Here is a 23,577-nt window from a genome sequence, read left to right on the forward strand (position 1 = left end):
AGATGATCCTCCTTTTTGGTTCGAAGGGTTTCTTTTTTATGATTTTTTTGGCTGAGGAGGCTGTCTGGCCACGCTGCGGATCTTGGAGTGCAGGTGATTACTGACCACTAGTGTTTTCCGGGCGAGACAGTGGCGCTAACCCCCTCCCCTTTCCCCCCCTTCCCCCTCCTCCTCCCAGGCTGGAAAGGTGCAGGATCCGCTAAACCGTGCTTCGCACAGTGGCGGCCGGAGCAGACGCGGGATGGTCGCGCGCCCCCAGCAGAGCAAAGGGGGGCAGCGAGAAAGCCTGGGGAAGGTACGGGAGGGGAATCGGGGTGCGGACACCACCTGGAAAGAGCAGAGGTTCAATTGGGCGGGGGAGGCATTTGCCGAGTGCAGGTGTGGAAGAGGCTGCCCCAGGCCCACCCTTTGCAGCCGAGGGGGCGGGGAGCCGGGCCGGAGACCCGGAGACTGCGGACGGGGCGCAGTCCTTGGGCGTTCCCTCGCCCTCCTTCCCAAGGCCCCGGGGGATGGCCCCTCGCTCCGCGGCCCGGCCTGCCGGCGCCAGCACCGCAGCGCCTGTAGCGGCCGCCGCTGCGGCGGCCGGGCGGCCGCCAGGGGGCGGGAGCGGCGCCGCGAACAATGGCCGCGCTCGGCCGCGGACCTGCGAAAGGAAGAAGGGAGGGAGGGCCGGCGCCGGCACGCGGCGCGGGTCTGCGGGGGCCGGGGACGCGCGCGCCGGGCAGGCTGGGGAGCGAGAGCGGCTGCGTCGGCGGGGGCGCGCGGCGCGGGCCCGGGAGGGCGCGGCGGGAGCGCAGGGGAGGCGGGCGGAGGCGGGGGGAGGAGGCGGGGGGCGGGGAGCCCGAGGGGTGGAAGCCGGCAGCGGCGGCGGCGGCGGCCGAGCGGGGTCAGTTCTCTGTAGTGTTTGCCAATGTTGGAGTCGTCTGCAAAGTGTCCCCGGCGAGAAGGTAAATACCCTTGTGGGGGGCGTCCGGAAGGCCCCGACTTCCGCCCCGCTGGTGGGGGAGACAGAGGGCGCTGGGGAGCCCTGCGGGTCCGCGGCGCGCGGCGAACCCGGAGAAGAGCGGCCCCTTCGCGGCCTCCCCTCCCCCGCGCCTTCCCTCCCTCCTCGGGCTCTCTCCGGGCGGGAGGGGGAGGGGAGGAGGATGGCGGGGGCTGGGGAGCCGGGGAGGAGACGAATGAATTGGGGGGGGGGCGTGTGTGGAGGGGGTGGGACGACACAGGTGTCCAGAGGGGAGGAGCCGGGAGGAAGGCGAGGATGCCGGCACAGACGGAGGGTGGAGGGGTGGAGGGCTGGGGGGGGGCGGCAGGGACCTGGGAGGTGGGGTCGTTGGGGCCGCGGTGGGAACGGCCGGAAGAGGGGACCGTGGGTGGAGCGACGGTGCCGGAGAGGGAGGGGGAGGGTCCCTGTGTGGGGGAGGGCAGGACTGGGGAGGGGAGGGGTCAGAGGAGGGGAGATGGCGGGAGGCCCATCCCTGGAGGGTCTGCGGGCCATGGGCCTGGGGGCGCAGGGGGAACGGCGGGGCGGGGGCGCGCCGGGGGCTGGTGGTGGTGGCTATTTCTGTATAATGGGCAAGTGATAAATACGTAACGCACCGAAATGGGGAAGGTAGGTGGGGCAGAGGGGGCAAAATATATCCTATGACAGGCAAGTTCGGCCGTGGCTCTTACGAACTACCACGGTGAGGGCTCGGCTTAAAGGGGTGGTTGGCAGTTAATGACCTTGCCGAGGTGAAGGCAGTTGGGCGAAGAGACAAAGATCAGTTACAGAATCCGCTGTGCGAGGGCAGAGCCTCCAGCCCCTCGCGGGGCGGGCCGGGGACTGTGGGGATTGTGTCGAGGCGGGTGTTCCGCGGAGGCAACTGAGGAGACGCTGAGCTGGGATTCTTCGGGGGGGGGGGCGGGCAGGGATAATGGCCTTGGGTTCTGGAAGTCCCTGGAAATATGTGCAGAATTTTGCACTTGCGGAGAATTTTCTTCGGAAAGGGTCTTTCCTTGGCGTGACGTCCCGCCGCCCCTTCCCCAGAAGGTTTAGAACTACTTGGGTAGAGAAGGACCGTTCACTTAGGGAAATGTACTGAAGGATTTTAAATTGGGTGGTTCCTCCAGAAAGGATAGAGACGATCTTTTAAAGGTGTTTCACTGTTAGCTGAAAACCTTTATTTTTAATGTTTGATTTCACAATTTTGAAATTTGAACTTCTTCTGAGCATTACTTCTCTTCTGATGCATCCTTGTGATTTAAGGGAGCATGATGAACATTTGAAATCAAAATTGTGATGGGCAGGCGAGTTAATAGTAACCTTGTAGGAGAAAAGATTGCAGCATTGTTCCTGGTGGCTATTTCTTCTCCGTCCTTGCTTTCTTAACATGATTCACACATACTGTTGTGAATTGAGCTGTAGTAGGAAAAAAAAATCTTTTTTAATAAAGCCATCAAAACCCAGACATTCTGCATCTCGATTGTTTTGTAAAATGGCAAGTTTTTCATTTTTCAGTTTGCCTATGTTTTACTGCAAAACAGATAACACATACCACTTGAATTGTAGATTTGCTGCCGTTTGCAGCAGGCCTGTATTAGATTTGTGAAACACTTAAACGCCAAACTATGTGATGTCTGTTTTTTTTTTTTTTTTGTCCTGCTATGTTTTCAGCTCAAGGCACCATTGCCACGTTCCATTGCATGGCAGTGTAGTTGAAATTTATTCCTAAGTGATCATGAGTTGGTAGGATATAGTGCAGATTTCCTCACACATCACTAAATTTTTCCTTAAGAACCTGTGTTTTGTGTTTGTAAAAATGTTGCTGTATAATCCAAGTATGTACTGTTAACTTCAGATATACTGCCACTTTTTTTTTTTTTAAAGATTTTATTTATTTTTTGGCTGCGTTGGGTCTTTGTTGCTGCGTGTTGGCTTTCTGTAGTTGCGGCGAGCGTGGGCTACTCTTCGTTGGGGTGCGTGGGCTTCTCATTGCGGTGGCTTCTTGTTGCGGAGCACGGGCTCTAGGCACACGGGCTTCAGTAGTTGTGGCACGCGGGCTCAATAGTTGTGGCTCGTGGGCTCTAGAGCGCAGGCTCAGTAGTTGTGGCACACGGGCTTAGTTGCTCCGCGGCATGTGGGATCTTCCCAGACTAGGGATGGAACCCATGTCCCCTGGATTGTCAGGCAGATTCTTATCCACTGCGCCACCAGGGAAGTCCCTGCCATGTAATTTTTAAGTTTCAGTTTTTTATTTGGAAGTAACTTCAAGTTTACAGTAGAGTACCAAGAATAAGAATAATACAAAGAATACTCATGTAACCTTAACTCAGAGTCACCAATTTATCATTTGCTTTCTCTCTGTCACACACATAATATTTTTTTCCTAGATCATTTGAGGGTCAGTTATGTACATCATGGTCTCTACTCCTACTTACTTAAGCATGGAAAACCATATAAATTTCACATTTTAGCTTACTTGGCTTGCCTGGAATGAAATTCTGGGAAGGAGTGGCTTGGTCTGATTTTCAACAAAGAATAAGAATATCAAAAATATCAAAGGTGTTCATCACCATTATTAGTATATAAATAATATAGGAATTGAGGCTGAGTGGTTTTCCTGTGTTAGGATCAGGTTCTGGAAGATACAATTGGCCGGTGTGTTGGGGTTTTTTCCTTGTAGTTAACCTCCTCTTTACTTCTATTACTCTGTTTTCTTTTCTTTTGTATACTTTGAGCACTGGATATCTGATCGTTTATGTATGCAGATCATAATAAAGAAAGGGGAAAAGTCTAGATATTGCAAAATTGGGTTTTGTTAATATTAGACTGAATAGTGGGAGACAGGCTTAGTATAATCAAATCATGTATAGATATACTTGTGCTTCTTCTAGATACTCAAGAAAATATTAGATGAGTGTCTAGAATCCATAGTAATTATAATTTATATTTGTGTATGATTGATTTTGAAGAAATCCCTGAAGTTCTATATAGAGTCCTTGCCATTATGTTGTTTTAGAGGTCAAGCCCTTTGTTAAGGAACATTTTTAATGAGTCGAGCTTTTATTTATAGTTTAACATATAATGGAAAGAGGGAGACTTTGAACCAGACAAAACTGAGTTTTAATCCTCAGTGTGACTGGGGAAGTAACCCAACTTGTAGAAAAATGGGGATAACACCTGCATCCCAAGGTGATGAGGATTAAATGAGCTAATATAAAAATGGCAAAATATGGCACCTGGTATATATAAAATTGGTGTCTGGTAAATGTTAGTTTCCTTTTTTTCTTAGCTGGTATTATGTGGGGTTTTTCACTGGAATGGTTCATGGAGTGAGACTTCTATATACTTAGAATATTTCATAGGCTCTTAGGAGATAGTAAAATTTATACTAAATAGTTTTGATTTTCTTACATAAAAATAATTTTGGGGGGTACCTACTTTAAAAAAAAATTAAAATGAAAAGCTTTTTTTAAAACACTTTTTAAGGAGCCCATGAATTTTTTAGAGTAAGAAGCTTTGAGTTGGTATTTAGTTTTGTAGTAGTTTGGAGTGTAAGAATGGGGATAGTAAATGTTTTTGCTTTTCATATTGTCAGGTAAGACATTTAAGAGAGGATTGCCTGTCAGTCGTGGGATGGGTGCCAATATAAAATTTATAGATATGTTAATTTAATAATGCCATTTTATAAAGCAGGATTTAATTGTTGAGGATTTTATAGATTTAATTTTGCACAGCTTTCAATTAATCAGATGAGCAAATTGTAATTCATAATAAAAGCAGTGAGTGATATCAGCAGTACATTTCAGATACCTGTTGGACCTTTAATTCTTCATGAGTGGCAAGTCTTCTCCAGTGAGTAGTGCCTTCTCTCCATAAACTGCTCTGCCTGTTTTCATTTAGTAGCTTGGAACCTGGAACTGCATGTTCTAATGTGCCTGACTGGATATCACTGTAGGGCATTTTGGGGACGTGTGAATAGGTTTTTCTAAAAGTACACAGTTGTAATTGGAATGAATGGTAGCTGGAAACTTTTGACAGAAGAGGAAGAGGTGGATTTTATGAAACCGTGGGTAGTATAAAATGCTCTGCATTTTATTGATATGACTTGATATTTTATCAAATTCTTTTAAATATCGGACAGTAGACCTGGCATGTCTTTAAATAAGACATGAAATGTTGAAGAGATGTGCCACTGTGGGCATTCCAAATTGCCTACGGTATAGTTATAATCTTTATATTGATATAGATCTAATACAACTTGTTTGTGGACAATAATGTGTTCAGAATTTTTATCCAGTTACCTTACAGAGTACTGTTACAGACATTAGTTTCATGTTTTAACGTATACAGATTTTTATAACTGTGAAGGAAAGGCTTACGGAATATTTTAAATTGTATGGTCAGTTTTGAGTGAATACGTGCTTTCATTTGTGCTTTTTCATAAAACTGCTTTATGTATACCAGAAGATCAGAACTTTAAAAAATGTACCCCTATATCTTATTGTGCCTACTTCTCAGGATCAGCCACTAGTATTACCAAAATCTAATACTGAAGAAACACGTACAGGTCTATAGACAAGGATTTGTAATTTTTAGAGGCTTACATAAAGTAAAAACAAAATGAGATTTCTCAAATTTGGTAAATTCTTACTAAATAATGTTAAATTCTGGAAAATAAGGGACATTAGATCACTGAGATGCTTTTAGTTGTTTGTTCATGTTCTGATGTCCAAATGAATTGTTTTCAATTAAAAAAAAGAAAACTGGTTAGGTTTGTAGTTTTAGTTGTAGATAGTGTATTTTAATACCATTTGATTAATGCTACACTTTTTAATGATGTCATCTTTTGAATAGAGTGTAAATGTTTAAGTTTCATAATTTACTCCTTTTAAATCCTGTTATTCATTTGCTCATGTTGAACAGGGAATTGACTTTTTTGGTCTACCTAAATATATTAATTAATACCATAGAATTATAGAATTTGAGTTGAACGGAAGTATCTTATTTATTGTTACAAATTACCCCAGAAATTAAGAACTTAAAACAAATATTTATTATCTCAGTTTCTGTGGGTTAGAAATCTGGGTGCAGCTTATCTGGGTGCCTGTGGTTCAGGGTCTCTTAGGAGGTTGCAGGTAAGCTGTCTTTGGGGCTGTAGTCTCATCTGAAAGCTTGACTGGGGGAAGATCTGCTTCTGAGTCATTCATGTGACTCTTGGCAGGATTCAGTTCCTTGGGGGGTACTGGACAGAAAGCCCTAGTTTCTGTTGGGCTGTTGGTCCAAGGTGTCCCTCAGTTCTTTGTCATGTAGGTCTGACCACAGGGCAGCTCACAATATGACAGCCAGCTTCCCACAGACCAAACAGGTGAGCGAACGAGAGCAGGTGACACCCAGGAGGGAAATGATGGTCTTTTTATAACCCAGTCTTGGAAGTGGTAGCTCATTATTTCTGCTGTATTCTATTTGTTGTTTGCCTACCAAAGGACTTACATTCACTTTTTAAAGATTAAAAAAAAAAAAAAAAAAGGGAAGAAAATAGAAGCAAGAGAAAGAACTCAAAGATACATAAAGCAATTTACCAAAGCTCAAAAGGTAATCTCCTGAAGGGGTTTCCCTGGTGGCGCAGTGGTTAAGAATCTGCCTGCTAATGCAGGGGACACAGGTTCGAGTCCTGGTCTGGGAAGATCCCACCTGCCATGGAGCAACTTAAGCCTGTGCACGTCACAAATACTGAGCCTGCGCACCACAACTACTGAAGCCCACGTGCCACAACTTCTGAAGCCCGTGCACGTCACAACTACTGAGCCTGCACTCTAGAGCCCACGAGCCACAACTACTGAAGCCCGTGTGCCACAACTTCTGAAGCCTGCGCACCTAGAGTCCGTGCTCCACAACAACCGAAGCCACCGCAGTGAGAGGCCCACGCACCATAACAAAGAGCAGCCCCCACTCTCAGCAACTAGAGAGAGCCCATGTGCAGTAGCGAGGACCCAATGCAACCAAAAATTAAATAAATGAATAAATTTATATATAAAAAAGGTAATCTGAAGAGCTTGGACTAAAACTTAAATTCACTGGTGCTCAGGTCTTGTGCTATTTCTACAAATGCGATTCTCTTGGAAGATACAAAAACTGGTACAGATGGTGAGGTCACTATTGTAAGAAATAATTGAGGAGCTTCCCTGATGGTGCAGTGGTTAAGAATCCTCCTCCCAATTCAGGAGACACGGGTTTGAGCCGTGGTCCAGGAAGATCCCACATGCCGCGGAGCAACTAAGCCCATGTGCGGCAACTACTGAGCATGCGCTCTCTACGGCCCGCGAGCCAAACTACTGAGTCCGCGTGCCAAACTACTGAAGACCGTGCTCCTAGAGCCCATGTTCCGCAACAAGAGAAGCCACCGCAATGAGAAGCCCACATGCCACAACGAGTAGCCCCCGCTCGCCGCAACTAGAGAAAGCCCACGTGCAGCAACGAAGACCCAATGCAGCCAAAAATAAATAAATAAAATTTTTTTAAAACAAAGAAATAATTGAAAAATTTGAAAGTCATTTTGAATTGACTCTAGTTTGTCATTTTGAAAACATTGTAGCCAAATATATATATATACATACACACACGTATATTCATATGGTATCTGTGTGTATATATGTATTTCCAGAACCTTTGCTTCTGAAGGAAAGTTCAGTATTAAAAATTTTGTAGCATAAAAATTTCTACCCAAGTGATTGGATTTAGCTCTTTTGGTATATGTCAAAATTGTGTTGTTGCTTTTTAGATTTTTTTTTTGGGGGGACTGTACATAATTTTTAATGTAACTTTTCCCATTACAAAATCCCATTATTTATTGATTTATTTGGGTTTGCCTGCCCTTTTTTTTTTTTTTTTTTTTTTTTTTGCGGTACGTGGGCCTCTCACTGTTGTGGCCTCTCCCATTGCGGAGCACAGGGTCCGGACGCACAGGCTCAGTGGCCATGGCTCACGGGCCCAGCCGCTCCGCGGCATGTGGTATCTTCCTGGACTGGGGCACGAACCCACGTCCCCTGCATCGGCAGGTGGACTCTCAACCAGTGCGCCACCAGGGAAGGCCCCTGCCCTTCTTTGATACCTATTTTTAAATTAAGTGTAGAAGACATTTGCTACATGAAAAGAAATACAACCATGGCGAGGAGGTTAGACCCATAAGGAAACAAATCCAAATGTAACAATGGGATGTGTCAGGATGGTAATTTTCTTTTCGAAAATTTTATGTAAAATTTTGATATGCATGCTATTTTTATAATGATGATAATAAAATCAGAAACAGGAAAAAAAATGCAACTAGGTAATCTTACTATGTGCTCTTTTCCATACTACCTAAGAGAATATGTATGTGTTACATCTTCTTTAGGCTTATCTTATAGAGGAGGGGAAGAAAGCTGTTTAAAACGTTACTGGAGCAGGGGAAGTATATATTAAATATTAATCTGAAACTTTTATATTGTTTTAACAGCTTCACTTTTGCTGAAATTGTCATAGAACTCTAGAACCAGAAGGGACTTTGTGCAACCTAGATCTGCACTGTCCAGTATGGTGGTCACTAGCCACAGGGTGGCTATTTAACTTTAAATAACATTAAAGAAAATTTAAAATTTACTTTCTCAGTTGTTCTAGCCACATTTCACGTGCTCAGTAGCCACATGTGTCTAGTGGCTACCGGTTTGGACAGCAAAGATATAGAACATGTTTATCATCATAGAAAGTTCTACGCTGATTTAGATCTACTCTATTTTGGTCACGGGCATGTGTTTAAAGTGCTAATCATTGCGATTACCAACTAAGTTGAACTTATTTCTTCATTTTCATTTTCTAGTTTTTGGAGCCGTGAGGGATACAGCAGTTTGGTCAATATTGTTTTAACATGCTTCAAATAAATCAGGTGAGTTTGTGTTAAGGCATGTCACACTTATATGGTGCTTGGGCCATAAATCGTGGAGCATTTTAACTCAGCTTTTCTATAACCATAACCTGCCCACTGCTTTATAGAGCAGTTACATGCTATATATTCATCATAGGAAGACTGCAGGGCAGGTTGTGTAAGGATTATAGCGATAGTCCTGAAAGTTAAGTTTTAAGTGTGCAGAGCAGAAGGTTTTTCTGTTCTTTTTGATGTCACATCTCCAGGACTTGTTGATGTGTTCAGAATGCTTACAGTTGTGATCTAGCTTCAGTAGGTGGCAGTTCTGCAGACTGAAAGCATTTCTAGTGACACATCTTGCGAAGTGGTTGTATCAGTGTGTTAAAAAAAGAGTCCTTTTCTAGGGCACTGGAAAAGGCTGGAAGAAAGTGGTCTGCTAAATAAACTATAGCATACAATGCCTTAGACTCACTGTAGAAATATTTTCCTTAGGTCTTGACATTTCCCCAAGAACTTTATACATTTAATCTTATCCTTTCTGAACAAAAAGGGCATTGTATCATAACTATAATATAAGAAAGCACTTTGATTTATTTCACATTTGCAAATCAAGAGAGAAGAAAGTAATTTGATTGCAAGAAGTAGTTAATTCTTTTGTGATTTGAGGAAGTAATACATGACCCCTCCCAGCCCCCGCCCCATCCAGCTCACTTGGCCTAAGAAATCTCCAGTTCCTGTGTATCACACACCATCTCTAAGCAAATGACTTCTCAGTTTATACCTGGTCTAGACTTCTTTTCTGAGCTCCAGACTTGGGTAGCAGTTACCAACTTGATCTCTTAACTTGGATGTCTTTATGCATCTCAGACTTAACGTGTGCCCAGGAAGCAATCTAAATGCTTCAGTCACACTAGACTCTTTCAGGTCTGAGGTTGAGCCAGGTCGCTCCAGCTTGACCTCTTCTCACCCACCACGTGCTCGGTTCACTTGACTCCCAGGCCTAGGATTTGCCTCATAGCACCCTGCCCTTCTATTTAATGACATCCTGACATTCAAAATTGTATTAAAATATGTAATATTATTTAACGTCTGCCTTCCTTGTTAGATGTTGTGCTCCGTGAAGGGAGTGACTTTGCTTGTTTACTCCTATATCCCCAGGGCCTAGAATAGTTCTTGTTGTATATGATTTTCATGTATTTGCTGAACGAGTGGATGAATGGTGCCAGGGTTGTCACTAAAGCAAGGAGATCTCCATCCTTGTCAGCAGTAACCACATAATTGTGTTGTCCGTTTTGGTATTATATGATGCTGCTTTACACAAATGCCATTAATGTAAAATCTCTCCCTTATGCACAGTCTTTGATTTTCTCCTTGAACTAGACAGTTTTCTTGTGCCACAAGTACTGCTTTCATCAGTGACGTTACTAACATGGGCTGAAAGGAATCATACTGTGCTTAGTGCTTCCTGTGCCTTCATGGTTGCTGTCAAGTCCCATTAGATGCATTGATGGGGCTTTATGAGATGTGACATACAAACTGTGCTGTAGGTGTGAAGTTCCCCCCAAGTGACTGTACAGATACCTGCCATTAATTATGTGGGTACAGTTATTCTACTATAGACAGATGGAAATGATCATTTTATGTCAGGCAACATCGTTGAAGATTATAGTTTATAGATTAGTCCTAGTGAGGATTTACTGACCATCTGTGCTACTGGTTGTGTTGAACCAGGCATTGCAAACAACTCCTAGGCAGTGCTCTGCGTGGCCACAGCAGCTGCCTGGGCTTTGGCTAGAAAGTGTCCACAGTGCCTGGAGATACGCATGCTTTGCTTGTAACAGATACGTGTTCCTTGGCTTGCTTCAGGACCCTCTCTTGACTAAGTTTTTAAAACTTTTCAAGTCTGAGGGGAAAAGCTAACCTAATTTGGAATAGTAGAACTTATAGAGAAGACTTTGTTTTCATCCAGACTTAAAAGTCACATTGAATTCTTAGACGTATGAGTGATTTTTCTGTTTTATTATGTTCACAGTGACTGCTTTCCCATTAGAGGTTTCTCAAGGTAAATGTGAAAAGGCATGAAAAGGCAATTGAAGCTGACACTCATCTTGAAGCAGTTGAGATTTTTACTGCATAATTTTCAGCACTGTCTTTAGGATTAATAAATAAATTTGGGGAGGTCTTTTGTTAAAATGCCTGAATAGTACTAGCAAATTATTCCATATGTGTTCCTAGAACTAATTAAAAACTAGGCTATTGAATACTAAGTTACTTGGTATCCTTTGTGATATTAATTCTGCCTGACATTATTATTAGGGAACATAGGAATGTTCCATGTTCGGCTACCATAATGACACATCTGCCTTTAAATTGTGCTCCTCATTTTTACTTTTGCCTTTTAAGAGTGTGTGTTCTTATCCATGTACAATTCATGTAGAAAAATTAGGTGGTATAGATAAGTAAAAAGGAAAAAAAAAATCACAAGTAATTCCACTATTCTTTTACAGAAACAGTCACTGCTAACATTTTGGGGTGTATACTTCTAGATTTTTTTTCTATGCAGGTATGTTTCTATGTGAATATATGTTATTTTAAAAAAGTGGGATTAGGTAATACATAATATCTGAAGTGACTTAATCCATAATTTGGAAGTACTAAGAGTTATTTAATCAAATCCTTATTGTTGGACAGATTTTGTGTTCTAGTTAGTGCCACAGATAGTATTTTTTTTTTACATATACCTGTGTTCCTTTGTCCATTATTTTCTTGCAATTAATTATTAGAAATGGAAATACTAGTCAAAGGAGTATGCAGATTTTAAAGATATTTGATGCATAAATACCAAAAATACAAAATTCTATCTATTAGAAGTTTATCAGGGGCTTCCCTGGTGGTGCAGTGGTTGAGAGTCTGCCTGCCGATGCAGGGGACACGGGTTCGTGCCCTGGTCCGGGAAGATCCCACGTGCCGTGGAGCGGCTGGGCCCGTGAGCCATGGCCGCTGAGCCTGCGCGTCCGGAGCCTGTGCTCCCCAACGGGAGAGGCCACAACAGTGAGAGGCCCGCGTACCGCAAAAAAAAAAAAAAAAAAAAGTTATCAGAATGGCTGTTTCCTTATTTCCGTGACAAATTTTCAATCTCCATTAATCTGTCTGACAAAAAGTGATATTTTAATTTGCATTTCTATGATTTGCTTATATTTGTTCTTTTGTGTTTTGTCTTTTGTGAATTGTGTCCACTGTCATCTTTACCTTTTATTTGTAAAAATTCTTTGGATTATATCCCCTTGAGAGTTTATAATCATTAGTTTGTAGTTTTTTCATTCATTATTCAACAAGTAACTAATGGTAGCCTGCTTCCAGGATACCACTAAATTAAGAGTTTGGTGTATTTTGACCTTTCTCCCTGATGATTAATTACAAGCCCCTAGGGAAAGGAAACTCATTTGAACATTAAGCTGTAGCAAATATAAATTGAGAAGGCCCATGTGCTGTGAAATACTATTTAAAAATTAGTAACCGAAATAGGGAAAATGTTTTGGGATTAGTTGGTGAGGCACACTTGACCGGGCAGTGTGTCCTAAGGTGTTGGGAAGTCTATGTTAGGCAGCTGTAGCCTTGGGAGAGCCCAGCAGCCAGGGATTAACAGAGGTTTAAGTAATGGTTCCTTTTAAAGAGGTTTGGTAATCGCCGTTAGCAACACAGAAGCTAAGGGGAAGCTTTTTTTTTATATAAATGTATTTATTTTATTTAATTTTTGCTGTGTTGGGTCTTCATTGCTGTGCGTGGGCTTTCTCTAGTTGCCGCGAGCGGGGGCTACCCTTTGTTGCGTTGCACGGGCTTCTTATTGCTGTGGCTTCTCTTGCTGCAGAGCACAGGCTCTAGGCGCGCAGGCTTCAGTAGTTGTGGCTCGTGGGCTCTAGAGCACAGGCTCAGTAGTTGTGGCGCACGGGCTTAGCTGCTCCGCGGCATGTGGTATCTTCCCGGTCCAGGGCTCGAACCCGTGTCCCCTGCAGATTTTAAAATCTGCCCTGCAGTGGCAGATTTTAATCACTGTGCCACCAGGGAAGCCCTAAGGGGAAGCTCTAAGGCCTGAATCAAGTGGAGTAGGAGAACAGGGAGGACAGAACAATTTCAGTGCCAGAAGAGTGGAGAATCCTATAGGGCAAGAGGGAGCCAGGTGTTATACAGAAAGAATAAAGTTGTATCAAGGTGTACTGTAAAGTGTAAAGCCAGGGTTTGGTCATTAAGAAACAAAAAGCCTAGAGTTTAAGGGATAATGATACTATCCTACAGGTTTGTTGTGAGGAGTAATTGAGATAACAAAGGCCAAATGCTTAGTGTTGGTTCTCGTATTCTTGCTACTGCTGTTGATAGTACTATGACTGGTGTTATTGCTATTGTTGCTCTGGAGATTGATGAGAAAGGAGGGCAGACATTTAAGTTGGTCATTAGAGTAATTGTTGGGGGGAGTGAAGCACTTTGGACATGTCTCAAGCCCAGGTCAGCTACAAGTGCTCTCCTTCTCTTTCCTGCCATATGCACTGGAAACTCTATCCTTTTCGCTTTTAAAAGGTGCTGATACTTACTCTTAGTTTTTCTTAGTAAATAGAGTAGGATCTATTTACCATCTGCCTATCTCTCTTGAAGTCATAGGATTTAGTGTACAGTTACTGGATTTAAAAAGTAGTAAACACAAGGAGGTTAGAATGTATAAGAAGGATGTTGGCTTTCTGCCATGTTGGCATAGCAAGATTTATCCTCTTTGTAGCCAGCTTCCAAGATGGCCCCCAGTGATCTCTGCCTCCTGGTATTTACACCATTGTGTAATCCTCTCGCACATCTGTTTGTGTGGCCAATAGAATATGGTAGAAGTGATGGATCGTTTCCAAGGATAGGTTATAAAAGACATTGTGCCTTCTCCATCCTCCTCTCTCTCCCTCAGTGTCACCCTGCATTGCTGACTCTGAGAGTAGTTAGCTGCCATGTTGTGAATAGCCCACTGGAGAGGCCCACATGGTGAGAAATTGAGGCCTCCTGCCAACAGCTAACAAGGAACCAAGACCTTTAGCTAACTGTGTGACTGAGCCTTCTTGAAAGCAGATCCTCCAGCCCTTGTCAAGCTTCCAGCCCTACCTAGACTGCTCTCCATCAACATCTTGACTGCAACCCCTTGAGAGATTCTGAGTCAGAACCACCCAGCCAAGCTGCTCCTTGATTGCTGAACCTTAGAAACTATGTGAAAAAAATAAATGCTTATTTTTTAAGCCATTAAGTTGGGGGTAATGTGTTATGCAGCAGTAATATTCTCTTTCTCCTTAAATAACTTGAGAACATATTAAATATGTGATCAGTGGTTTTTAGACATTGGATGACAGATGGCAGCAGGCTGTGATGCCTGAGGGAATAGAAACAAATGAGGTAAGCCCTTCTATTGCACCAGTTTACAGTAGAGCCTGGAAGTTGTTTACAGGCTGTAGTGCGAGGAGGAATCAAAACAGAGCCCAGTTTTGTTGGGATTAGGAAGGCCAAGGTGGTGGTTAGAATTGCAGGTCAGAGTACTGGAGAGAAGGGAGCTTTGGGGGAGAGTGCTGAATATATGTTAAGGAGTACACTCAAGCACATACGTATTCTGGAGAGCTGCAGAGGGTTCTTCTTGAGTCTTTGGCTCAGTTCTGATCTGTAGATGCATGGCAGGACCTACTCAAAGTCAGGGAAAGAACAACTGGAAAGCAGTAAGAAAACAGTTTCTGGAGCTCACACAAAACTGGGAATAGTTTGTGTCTCCATTATCTAGAGTGTAAATACCTTGTAATACATAGGGCATTGGAAAGAGTCTTCAGAAGGCTTCAAGTTATCCCAAGTAATTTAACTGTGCACCAGAACAAAGTCCAACACTGTATAGAGGAACACAACACAATTCAGAACCCAACAATGTAAAATTCCTAGTGTTTGTCATCCAATTCAAAATTAAAATGCTTGCCTCACCTTGAATAAGGGATAGAGCATCTAGACAGAAGATCAGTAAGGAAATAGAGGACTTGAACAACACTATAAGCTAATTAGACCTAACAGATACATACAAAGCGTTCGGCAACAGCAACATACAAATTCCTATTAAGTACACATAAAGCATTCTCCAGGCCATATGTTAGGCCACAAAACAAGTCTCAATATGTTTTGAAAGATTGAAATCATACAAAGTATCTTTTCTGTTCACAGTGGAATGAAGCTAGAAATCGGTGACAGAAAGAGTACCAAAACCCTCAAAAATATGTGGAACTTAAACAGTACACTCTTAAATAACCAAGAGGTCAAAGAAGAAATCATAGGGGAAATTAGAAAATAATTAAAGACAAATGAAAATGAAAACACAACATACGATAATGTATGAGATGCAGTGAAAGCAGTGCTCAGGGAAATTTATAGCATTAAACACCTACATTTAAAAAGAATGATCTCAAACAAATAACCTAACTTTTCACCTTAAAAGAACTAGAAAAAGAGCAAAATTAAACCCAAAGCTAGCCGAAGAAAGAAAATGATAAAGATTAAAGTGGAGATAAACAAAATAGAGAATGGGAAACAATATAGGGAATCAGCAAAACTAAAAGTTGGTTCTTTGAAAAGGTAACTAAATTGACAGATCTTTAGCTAGACTGACAAAAAGAGCAAAGATGAATATAACTAAAATCAGAAATGAAGGTAGTTACATTACCATGACCTTAAAGAAATTAAAAAGATTATAAGAGAGTACTGTGAACAACAATTTGGATAACCTACATGAAATGGACAAATTTCTAGAAACACAGATTACCAAAACTGACTTAAGAGAAATAGAAAATATCAACAGCCCTATAAGAAGTAAACAGATTGAATCAGTAAAAAAAAAAAAAGTCCCGGGACTTGCCTGGTGGCACAGTGGTTAAGAATCCTCCTGCCAATGCAGGGGACACGGATTCGAGCCCTGGTCTGGGAAGATCCCACATGCCGCAGAGCAACTAAGCCCATATGCCACAACTACTGAGCCTGGGCTCTAGAGTCCACGAGCCACAACTACTGAACCCACAAGCCACAACTATTGAAGCCCGTGCACCTAGAGCCTGTGCTCTGCAACAAGAGAAGCCACTGCAATGATACACCCGCACATGCCTCAACGAAGAGTAGCCCCTGCTCGCCGCAACTTAGAGAAGGCCCGCGTGCAGCAACGAAAACCCATTGCAGCCATAAACAAACAAACAAACAAATTTATTTAAAAAAAATCCCTCACAAACAAGGAAAAGTCCAGGACCAGATGGCTTCACTGATGAATTCTACCAAACATTTAAAGAAGAATTAGCACCAGTCCTTCTCAAACTCTTCCAAAACATAGGAGAGGAGGCAATACTTCGTAATTCATTGTATGAGGCCAGTATTACTCTGATATCAAAGCCAAACAAAGACACCAGGGGAAAAAAAACACAAACTACAGATCAATATTCCTTATGAATATGATGCAAAACCCCTCAACAAAATACTAACAAACTGAATCCAACAATATATATAAAGGATTATACACCATGACCAAGTGGGATTTATTCCAGGAATGCAAGAGTGGTTCAGCATAGGAAAATCAATCAGTGTAATACACTGCATTAATAGAACAATGGAAAGAAACCCTCACATGATCACCTTTCTGTATCAGTTGATACAGAAAGCATTTGACAGAATCCAACACCTGTTCATAATAGAAACACTCAAAAACTAGGAATAGAAGGACACTTCTTCAGCATGATAAAGGGCATTTATGAAAAACTCATAGCTAACATCCAGTTCGATGGTGAAAGACTAAAAACTTTCTCCTTACGTTCAGGGACAAGGCAAGGATGCCTATCCTCACCACTGCTATTCAACATTGTACTGGAAGTTATAGCCAGAGCAGTTAGACAAGAAAAAGGAATAAAAGACATCCAAATTGGAAGGAATAGGTAAAACTATTTTTATTTGTAGGTGACATGTTACCATGTATTGATATATAGAAAATCCCAAAGAATCTACAGAAAACCAAATAGAGCTAACAAATGAATTCAGAAAAGTTGTAAGTACAAGATCACACAAAATACAGTTGTGTTTCTGTATGCCAGTGGTATAGAATCCAAAAAGGAAATTAAGAAAACAGTTCCATTCATACTAGCATCTAAAAGCATACAGGAATTGAAAGACCTGTACTCTGAAAACTGTACAACACTGTTGAAAGATATTGAAGAAGACCTAAATAAATGGAAAGATATTTTGTGTTTATGGATTTGAAGACTTAACATTAAGATGGCAGTACTATGCAAAACAGTGTACATATTCAATATGATGTCTATCAAAATTCCAGTGACCTTTTTTGCAGAACTTGAAAAGCTGATCTTCAACTTACGGAATTTCAGTGGGCCTAAATAGCCAAAACAGTCTTGAAAGAGAACACAGTTGGAGGGTCCATACCTCCCCCATTTCAAATCATATTGTAAAACTACAGTAATCAAAACAGTGTGGTTCTGGTGTAAGGAAAGAGGTATAGACCAATGGAATAGAATTGAGAGGCTAGAAATAAACTAATACGTATATAGCCAACTGATTTTTGAGAAGATTGCCAAGACCACTCAATGCAGGAAAGAATAATATCTTCAACAGATAGTTCTGGGACAATTGGATATCCACATGCAAAAGAATAAACCTGGATCCCTACCTCACACCACATACAAAAATTAACTCAAGATGGATCAAAGACCTAAATATAAGAACTATAACTCTTATAACTCAACAATAAAAAGGCAAGTCAGGGACTTTTCTGGTGGTCCAGTGGTTAAGAATCTGCCTTCCAACGCAGGGGATGCGTATTCGATCCCTGGTCGGGGAACTAAGATCCCAGATGCTGTGGGGCAACTAAGCCCCTGTGCACCACAACTGCTGAGCCCGCATGCTGCAACTGCAGAGCCCATGTGCTCTGGAGCCTGTGTGCCACAACTAGAGAGCCCGTGTGCTCTGGAGCCCACATGCCACAACCAGAGAGAAGCCCACACACCACAACTAGAGAGAAGCCTGCATGCTGCAACGAAGAGCCCACGTGCTGCAACAGAAGATCCTGTGTGCCGCAACTAAGATCCGATGCAGCCAAAAATAAATAAATATTAAAAAAAAAAGACAACCCAACTAAAAATGGGTAAAGGACTTGAATAGACAATTCTCCAAAGAAGATGTACATATGGCCAACATGCACATGAACAAATACTCAACCTCATTAGTAATTAGGGAAATGCAAATGAAAACCACCATTAGTACCCCTTCAGGCTCACTAGGATGGTTAGATTCAAAGAGACCAACAGTAACAAGTGTTGGTGATGATGTGGAGAAATCAGAACACCTGTACAGTGCTGGTGGGAATGTGAAGTGTTTCAGCTTCTGTGGAAAACAGTTTGGCAGTTCTTTAAAAAGTTAAACATACAATTACCATGCAATTCCACTCTAGATGTATACCGAAAAGAATTGAAAACAGGTACTCAAATATAGGTACACACATGTTCATAGTAACACTATTTACAATGGCCAGTTGGTAGAAGCAACCCAAATGGATAGATGACTGGATAAACAAATTGTGGTACAAACACACCATGGAATATTATTTAGCTATAAGAAGAGATGATGTACTGATACATAGTACAATGTGGTGAAGCTCAAAAACATTTTACTAAGTGAAAGAAGCAGACACCAGGGTCACATATTGTCTGATTCCATTTATATGAAATATCTAGAATAAGTAAATCTGTAGAGACAGAGCACAGGTTGGTTGTTGTCAGGTCCTGGGGGTAAGGAGAAAAGGGAGTAACTGCCTAATGGGTACCGAGTTTATTTTGGTGTGATAAATGTTTTGGAACTAGGTAGAGGTGGTTGCACAACATTGTGACCGTACTAAATGCTACGGATGTCTTCACTTTGAAATGGTTAATTTGATGTTATGTCAATTTCATTTCAATTAGAAAATTAAAATGCTTGCAAAGAAGCATGAAAATATGACCCATAACTAGGGTAAAAAAAGATCAATCAATAGAAAGAGACCCAGAAATGACAATGATGATTGATTTAGCAGACAAAGCTGTCAAAAGAGTTGCTACTAATATGCTGTCAGTGTTCAGGAAGGGAGAAGAAAATAGGAAAATGAAGAGAATAGAAATAAAAGATACAAAAATATGCTTAAATGGAAATTCTAGAAATGAAGAATGTAGTATCTGAAAGAAAAAGATACTTGATGGAATTAATAGCAGATAAGACACTGTAGAAGAAAAGATAAGTGAGCTTCAATACGTAGGAATAACAACTATCCAAAATGAAGCACAGAGTGAAAAAAAAATGAACAGCATCTATGAGCTGTTGGATAATATATAGTCTAAGATAAATTAATTAGATCTCAGGAGAAGGGAGGAGGAACAGGAAAATATTAGAACAAATAATGACTGAATATTTTCTGTGTTTAGTGAACTAAAAAAGACCCCCAAAAACAAAAAAACTATAAACTCCATAGATCTGTAAAGCTCAATGAATCTGATTTGAAAGAAACATTTAAAAACCCACACTAAGGCACATCATAATCAAATGGCTGAAAATCAGTGATAGTGAAAGGAAATCTTAAAAGCAGTCAGAGGAAAAAAAGACATGAACAGAGAAATAGAGACAAGAATGACAGAGTTTTTGTTGGACACTGCAAGCCAGAAAAGAGTGGAGTGACATTTTTAAAAGACTATAAAATACTTGTCAACTTTGGATTCTGTTCCCACTGAAAATGCTTTCCGAAAAGAAGTGAGTTGTCATACAAAGGAACTTATTTACGAAACAGAACTAGACTCACAGACATAGAAAATAAATTTATGGTTAGCAAAGGGGAAAGGCAGGGGAGGGATATATTAGGAGTTTGGGAATAACAGATACACACGACTATATATAAAATAAACAACAAGGACCCACTGTATAGCACAGGGAACTGTATTCTATATCTTGTAATAACCTATAATGGAAAAGAATCTGAAAAAATATAGATATATAACTAAATCACTTTGCTGTGCACCTGAAACTAACACAACATTGTAAATCAACTATACTTCAATAAAATAAAAATTTCAGAGGAAACAAAAAAGTGACTTTTTTTGTTTTGTTTTTAAATTTTTAATTGTGGTAAAATATATATAACATAAAATTTACCATTTTAACCATCTTTTTAAAAATTAATTTGTTTCTTTTGGCTGCATTGGGTCTTCGTTGCTTCATGCAGGCTTTCTCTCTATTTGCGGTGAGTGGGGGCTACTCTTCATTGTGGTGTGCGGGCTTCTCGTTGCTGTGGCTTCTCTTGTTGCAGAGCACGGGCTCTAGGCACACAGGCTTCAGTAGTTGTGGCACGCAGGCTCTAGAGCGCAGGCTCAGTAGTTGTGGTGCATGGGCTTAGTTTCTCCGCGGCATGTGCGATCTTCCCAGACCAGGGCTGGAACGCGTGCCCTCTGCGTTGGCAGGCGGATTCCCAAGCACTGCGCCACCAGAGAAGTCCCCCCATTTTAACCATTTTTAAGTGTATGGTGGCACTACGTAGCTGAACAGTGTTGTATAACCGTCACCGTCACCAACACCCATCTGCAGAACTTCTTGATATTCCCAAACTGAAACTCTGTACCCATTAAAACACCAACTCCCCATTCTCCAATCCACCAGCCACTGTCAACCACCATTCTACTTTCTGTCTTTATGAGTTTGACTGCTCTCAATATCTCATGTAAGTGGAATTGTACAAGTCCTTTTGTGACCGGCTTATTTTACTTAGCATAATGTCTTCGAAGTTCATTCATGTTATAGCACATGTCACAATTTCCTTTTTAAGGCTGAATAATCTTCCCTTTTATATATATACCACATTTTATTTATTCACTCATCCATTGGTAGACATTTGGGGTGCTTCCACCTTTTGGCTGTTGCGAGTAATGCTGCAGTGAACATGGGAGTGCATATATCTGTTCAAGTCCCTGCTTTCTGTTATTCTGGGTCTATTTTTCCAGGAGTGAAATTGCTGGGTCCTATGGTAATTCTGTGTTTAATTACTGTTTTCCATAGTGGCTACACAATTTCACATTCCCACTAATAATGAACAAGGGTTCCAAGTTCCCCACATCCTCACCAATACTTATTTTTTTCCTCCCTCCCTTCCTTCCTTTCTTTTTTTGGTAATGGCCATCTTACTAGGTATGAAGTGGTATCTTATGGTTTTCATCTGCATTACTTTGATACTAGTGATTTTAATATCTTTTCATGTGCTTGTCGGCTGTTTGTATATCATTATTGGAGAAATGTCTATGCAGATTCCTTACTCAGTGCTCCCCCACTACAAGAAAAATTATAAAGAATGTCCTTCAGGGGCTTCCCTGGTGGCGCAGTGGTTGAGAGTCCGCCTGCCGATGCAGGGGACACGGGGTTGTGCCCCGATCCGGGAAGATCCCACATGCCGCGGAGTGGCTGGGCCCGTGAGCTGTGGCCGCTGAGCCTGTGCGTCTGGAGCCTGTGCTCCACAACGGGAGAGGCCACAACAGTGAGAGACCCGCGTACCGCAAAAAACAAAAACAAAAACAAAACAAAACAAAATGTCCTTCAGGCAGCAGGAAAATGAAAAAGATGCAAAAAGCAGAAATGGTAATTACTTGGGTAAATGTCTAAGTTTTTTTTAAATTAATCTTTCTAAAAGGTAATTTATTGTTTAAAGCAAAAATATGAAGGTACTGTGTGGCTTTTACATAAAATTACAATGCATAATAACAGTAGCTTGAAGGTTGAAGGAGAAAGGGAAGGATGTTATTAAAGATTCTAATGCCCTTGATTAGGTGGTATAATATAAAGGTAGACTATGATAAGTTAAAGGTATATATAATAAACTCTAAAGCAGCCAGTAAAAGAGCAAAACAAAAAGTTATAACTAATAAGCCAAAAAAAGTAGGTAGAATTGAATATACAAAAAATTCAGCAGAAACCACGAAAAGATGAAGGGAACAAAGACCAGATGGGAAAAATATAAAATAAATAGCAGGATGATAGGCTCAAACCTAATGATATGTATAATCACATTAAATGTAGATAGTCTGGTGTTGCTTCAGCAGCACATATATTAAAATTGGAATGATACAGAGAAGATGTACAAATTATGACACATAAATTTGTGTAGCGTTTGATGTTTTTAAAAAAGTAAATAGTCTAAACGTCCCAATTTAAAGGCTAAAATTGGATTAAAAAGCAAGACCCAACCATATATTTGTCTGTAAGAAATAGTAACTATAAACACAAATAGGTTAAAAATAATGAAAAAGATATAACATGCTAACTTAGTTGAAAGAAACTTGGAGTTTCTTTAATAAAACTTGGTTTTATTAATATCAAAATAGATTTGAGAGCAAGGAATATTTATTACCTGGTAAAAATAAGATCATTTCATAACAATAAAGGGATCAGTTAATTAAGAGGACATACCAATGCTAAATACTTACGTACCTAAGCTCAAAACAAATGAAGCAAAAACTAATAGAAATTCAAGGAAACATTCACAATTATAGTCAGAGATTTCAGTAACCCCTCTCAATAATTGATATAACAAATGGACAGAAAAATTACAAAGATATAGTTAACTTGAGTAACACTGTCAACTTGACCTGGCTGCATTTACAGACCACTTTACTCAAGAAGAGCAGAATACACATTTGTTCAGAAGTTCACACAGAACATTTACCAAGATAGACTATATATTCTGGGCCATAAAACAAGTCTCAATAAATTCAAAAGGATTCAACTCATACAAAGAATCTTCTCAGCTCACAGTGCAGTTAAATTAGAAATCATTAATAGAAAGATCCTTGGAAAATCCCCAATATTTGGAAATTAAATAGCATGCTTATAAGTAATTCATGATTAAAAGAAGAAATCAAAAGGGAAATTATAAAGTATTTTAAACTGAGTAAGAACAGAAGCACAACGTATTAGAAGATGCTGCGAAAACAGTACTTAGTGGGAAGTCTGTAGCTCTGAATATCTATACCAGAAAGGAAGAAAGGTCTCAAATAGATGACTTTAATTTCCACCTTAATAATGTAGAAAAGAACAGATCCCAAAGGGAGCAGAAGAAAATAAGAGATAATCTGAATAACGCTATATGTAGTAAAGATACTGAAATTTGTACTTAAAAAATGTTCTCACAAAGAAAACTCCAGGTTCAGATAGTTTCACTGGTGAATTGTACTAAATACTATGGGAAGAGATACTATCGATTCTACACAAGCTTTTCAAAAATATTTGAAGCGGAGGGAATGTTTTCCAAAGACTTTGATGTCAGCATTACTGGGATACCAGAACGAGGCAAAGACATTCCAAGGAAACTACAGAACAATACTACTCACAAACATAGATGTACAAAATTTAAACAGAATTTTAGCAAATCAAATTCAACAAAATTTTAAAAGGATATTATGTCATGACCATGTGGGATTTATCCCAGGAACGTAAGGTTGGTTTAACATTCAAAAAAATCAAATAATATATATAATTCCCCACATTAACAAAGTAAACAGTAAAAAGCACAGTCATTTCAATAGATGCAGAAAAATCATTTGACTAATCCAGTAACCATTCCTGATTTTTAAAAAAGCCTTCAGTAAACCAGGAA

General features: G+C 40.9%; 1 protein-coding gene across 14 annotated transcripts in view; it reads left to right on the top strand.

Moving 5' to 3' along the window:
- The first annotated feature begins 213 nt into the window (after positions 1-213).
- Positions 214-23,577, top strand: part of STAU2 (staufen double-stranded RNA binding protein 2) — a 301,142-nt gene continuing 277,778 nt past the window's right edge. For 6 of the 14 annotated variants that reach the window (XM_082674509.1, XM_082674522.1, XM_082674517.1 and 3 more), the window contains exons 1-3: positions 892-947; positions 8,835-8,900; positions 11,387-11,442. Coding sequence is in view for 4 of the 14 variants with exons in the window: in XM_082674512.1 (XP_082530638.1) it covers positions 11,437-11,442 (6 nt within the window). In the remaining 10 variants the exon portion in view is untranslated. Of the gene's footprint in view, positions 296-835; positions 948-8,834; positions 8,901-10,911; positions 10,942-11,386; positions 11,443-23,577 lie in introns of those variants that run through there. The other 8 variants (XM_082674515.1, XM_082674520.1, XM_082674513.1 and 5 more) reach the window with 6 other exon arrangements.

The sequence above is a fragment of the Grampus griseus genome (assembly GCF_964374135.1).
Source record: "Grampus griseus genome assembly, chromosome: 17".
Classification (NCBI taxonomy): domain Eukaryota; kingdom Metazoa; phylum Chordata; class Mammalia; order Artiodactyla; family Delphinidae; genus Grampus; species Grampus griseus.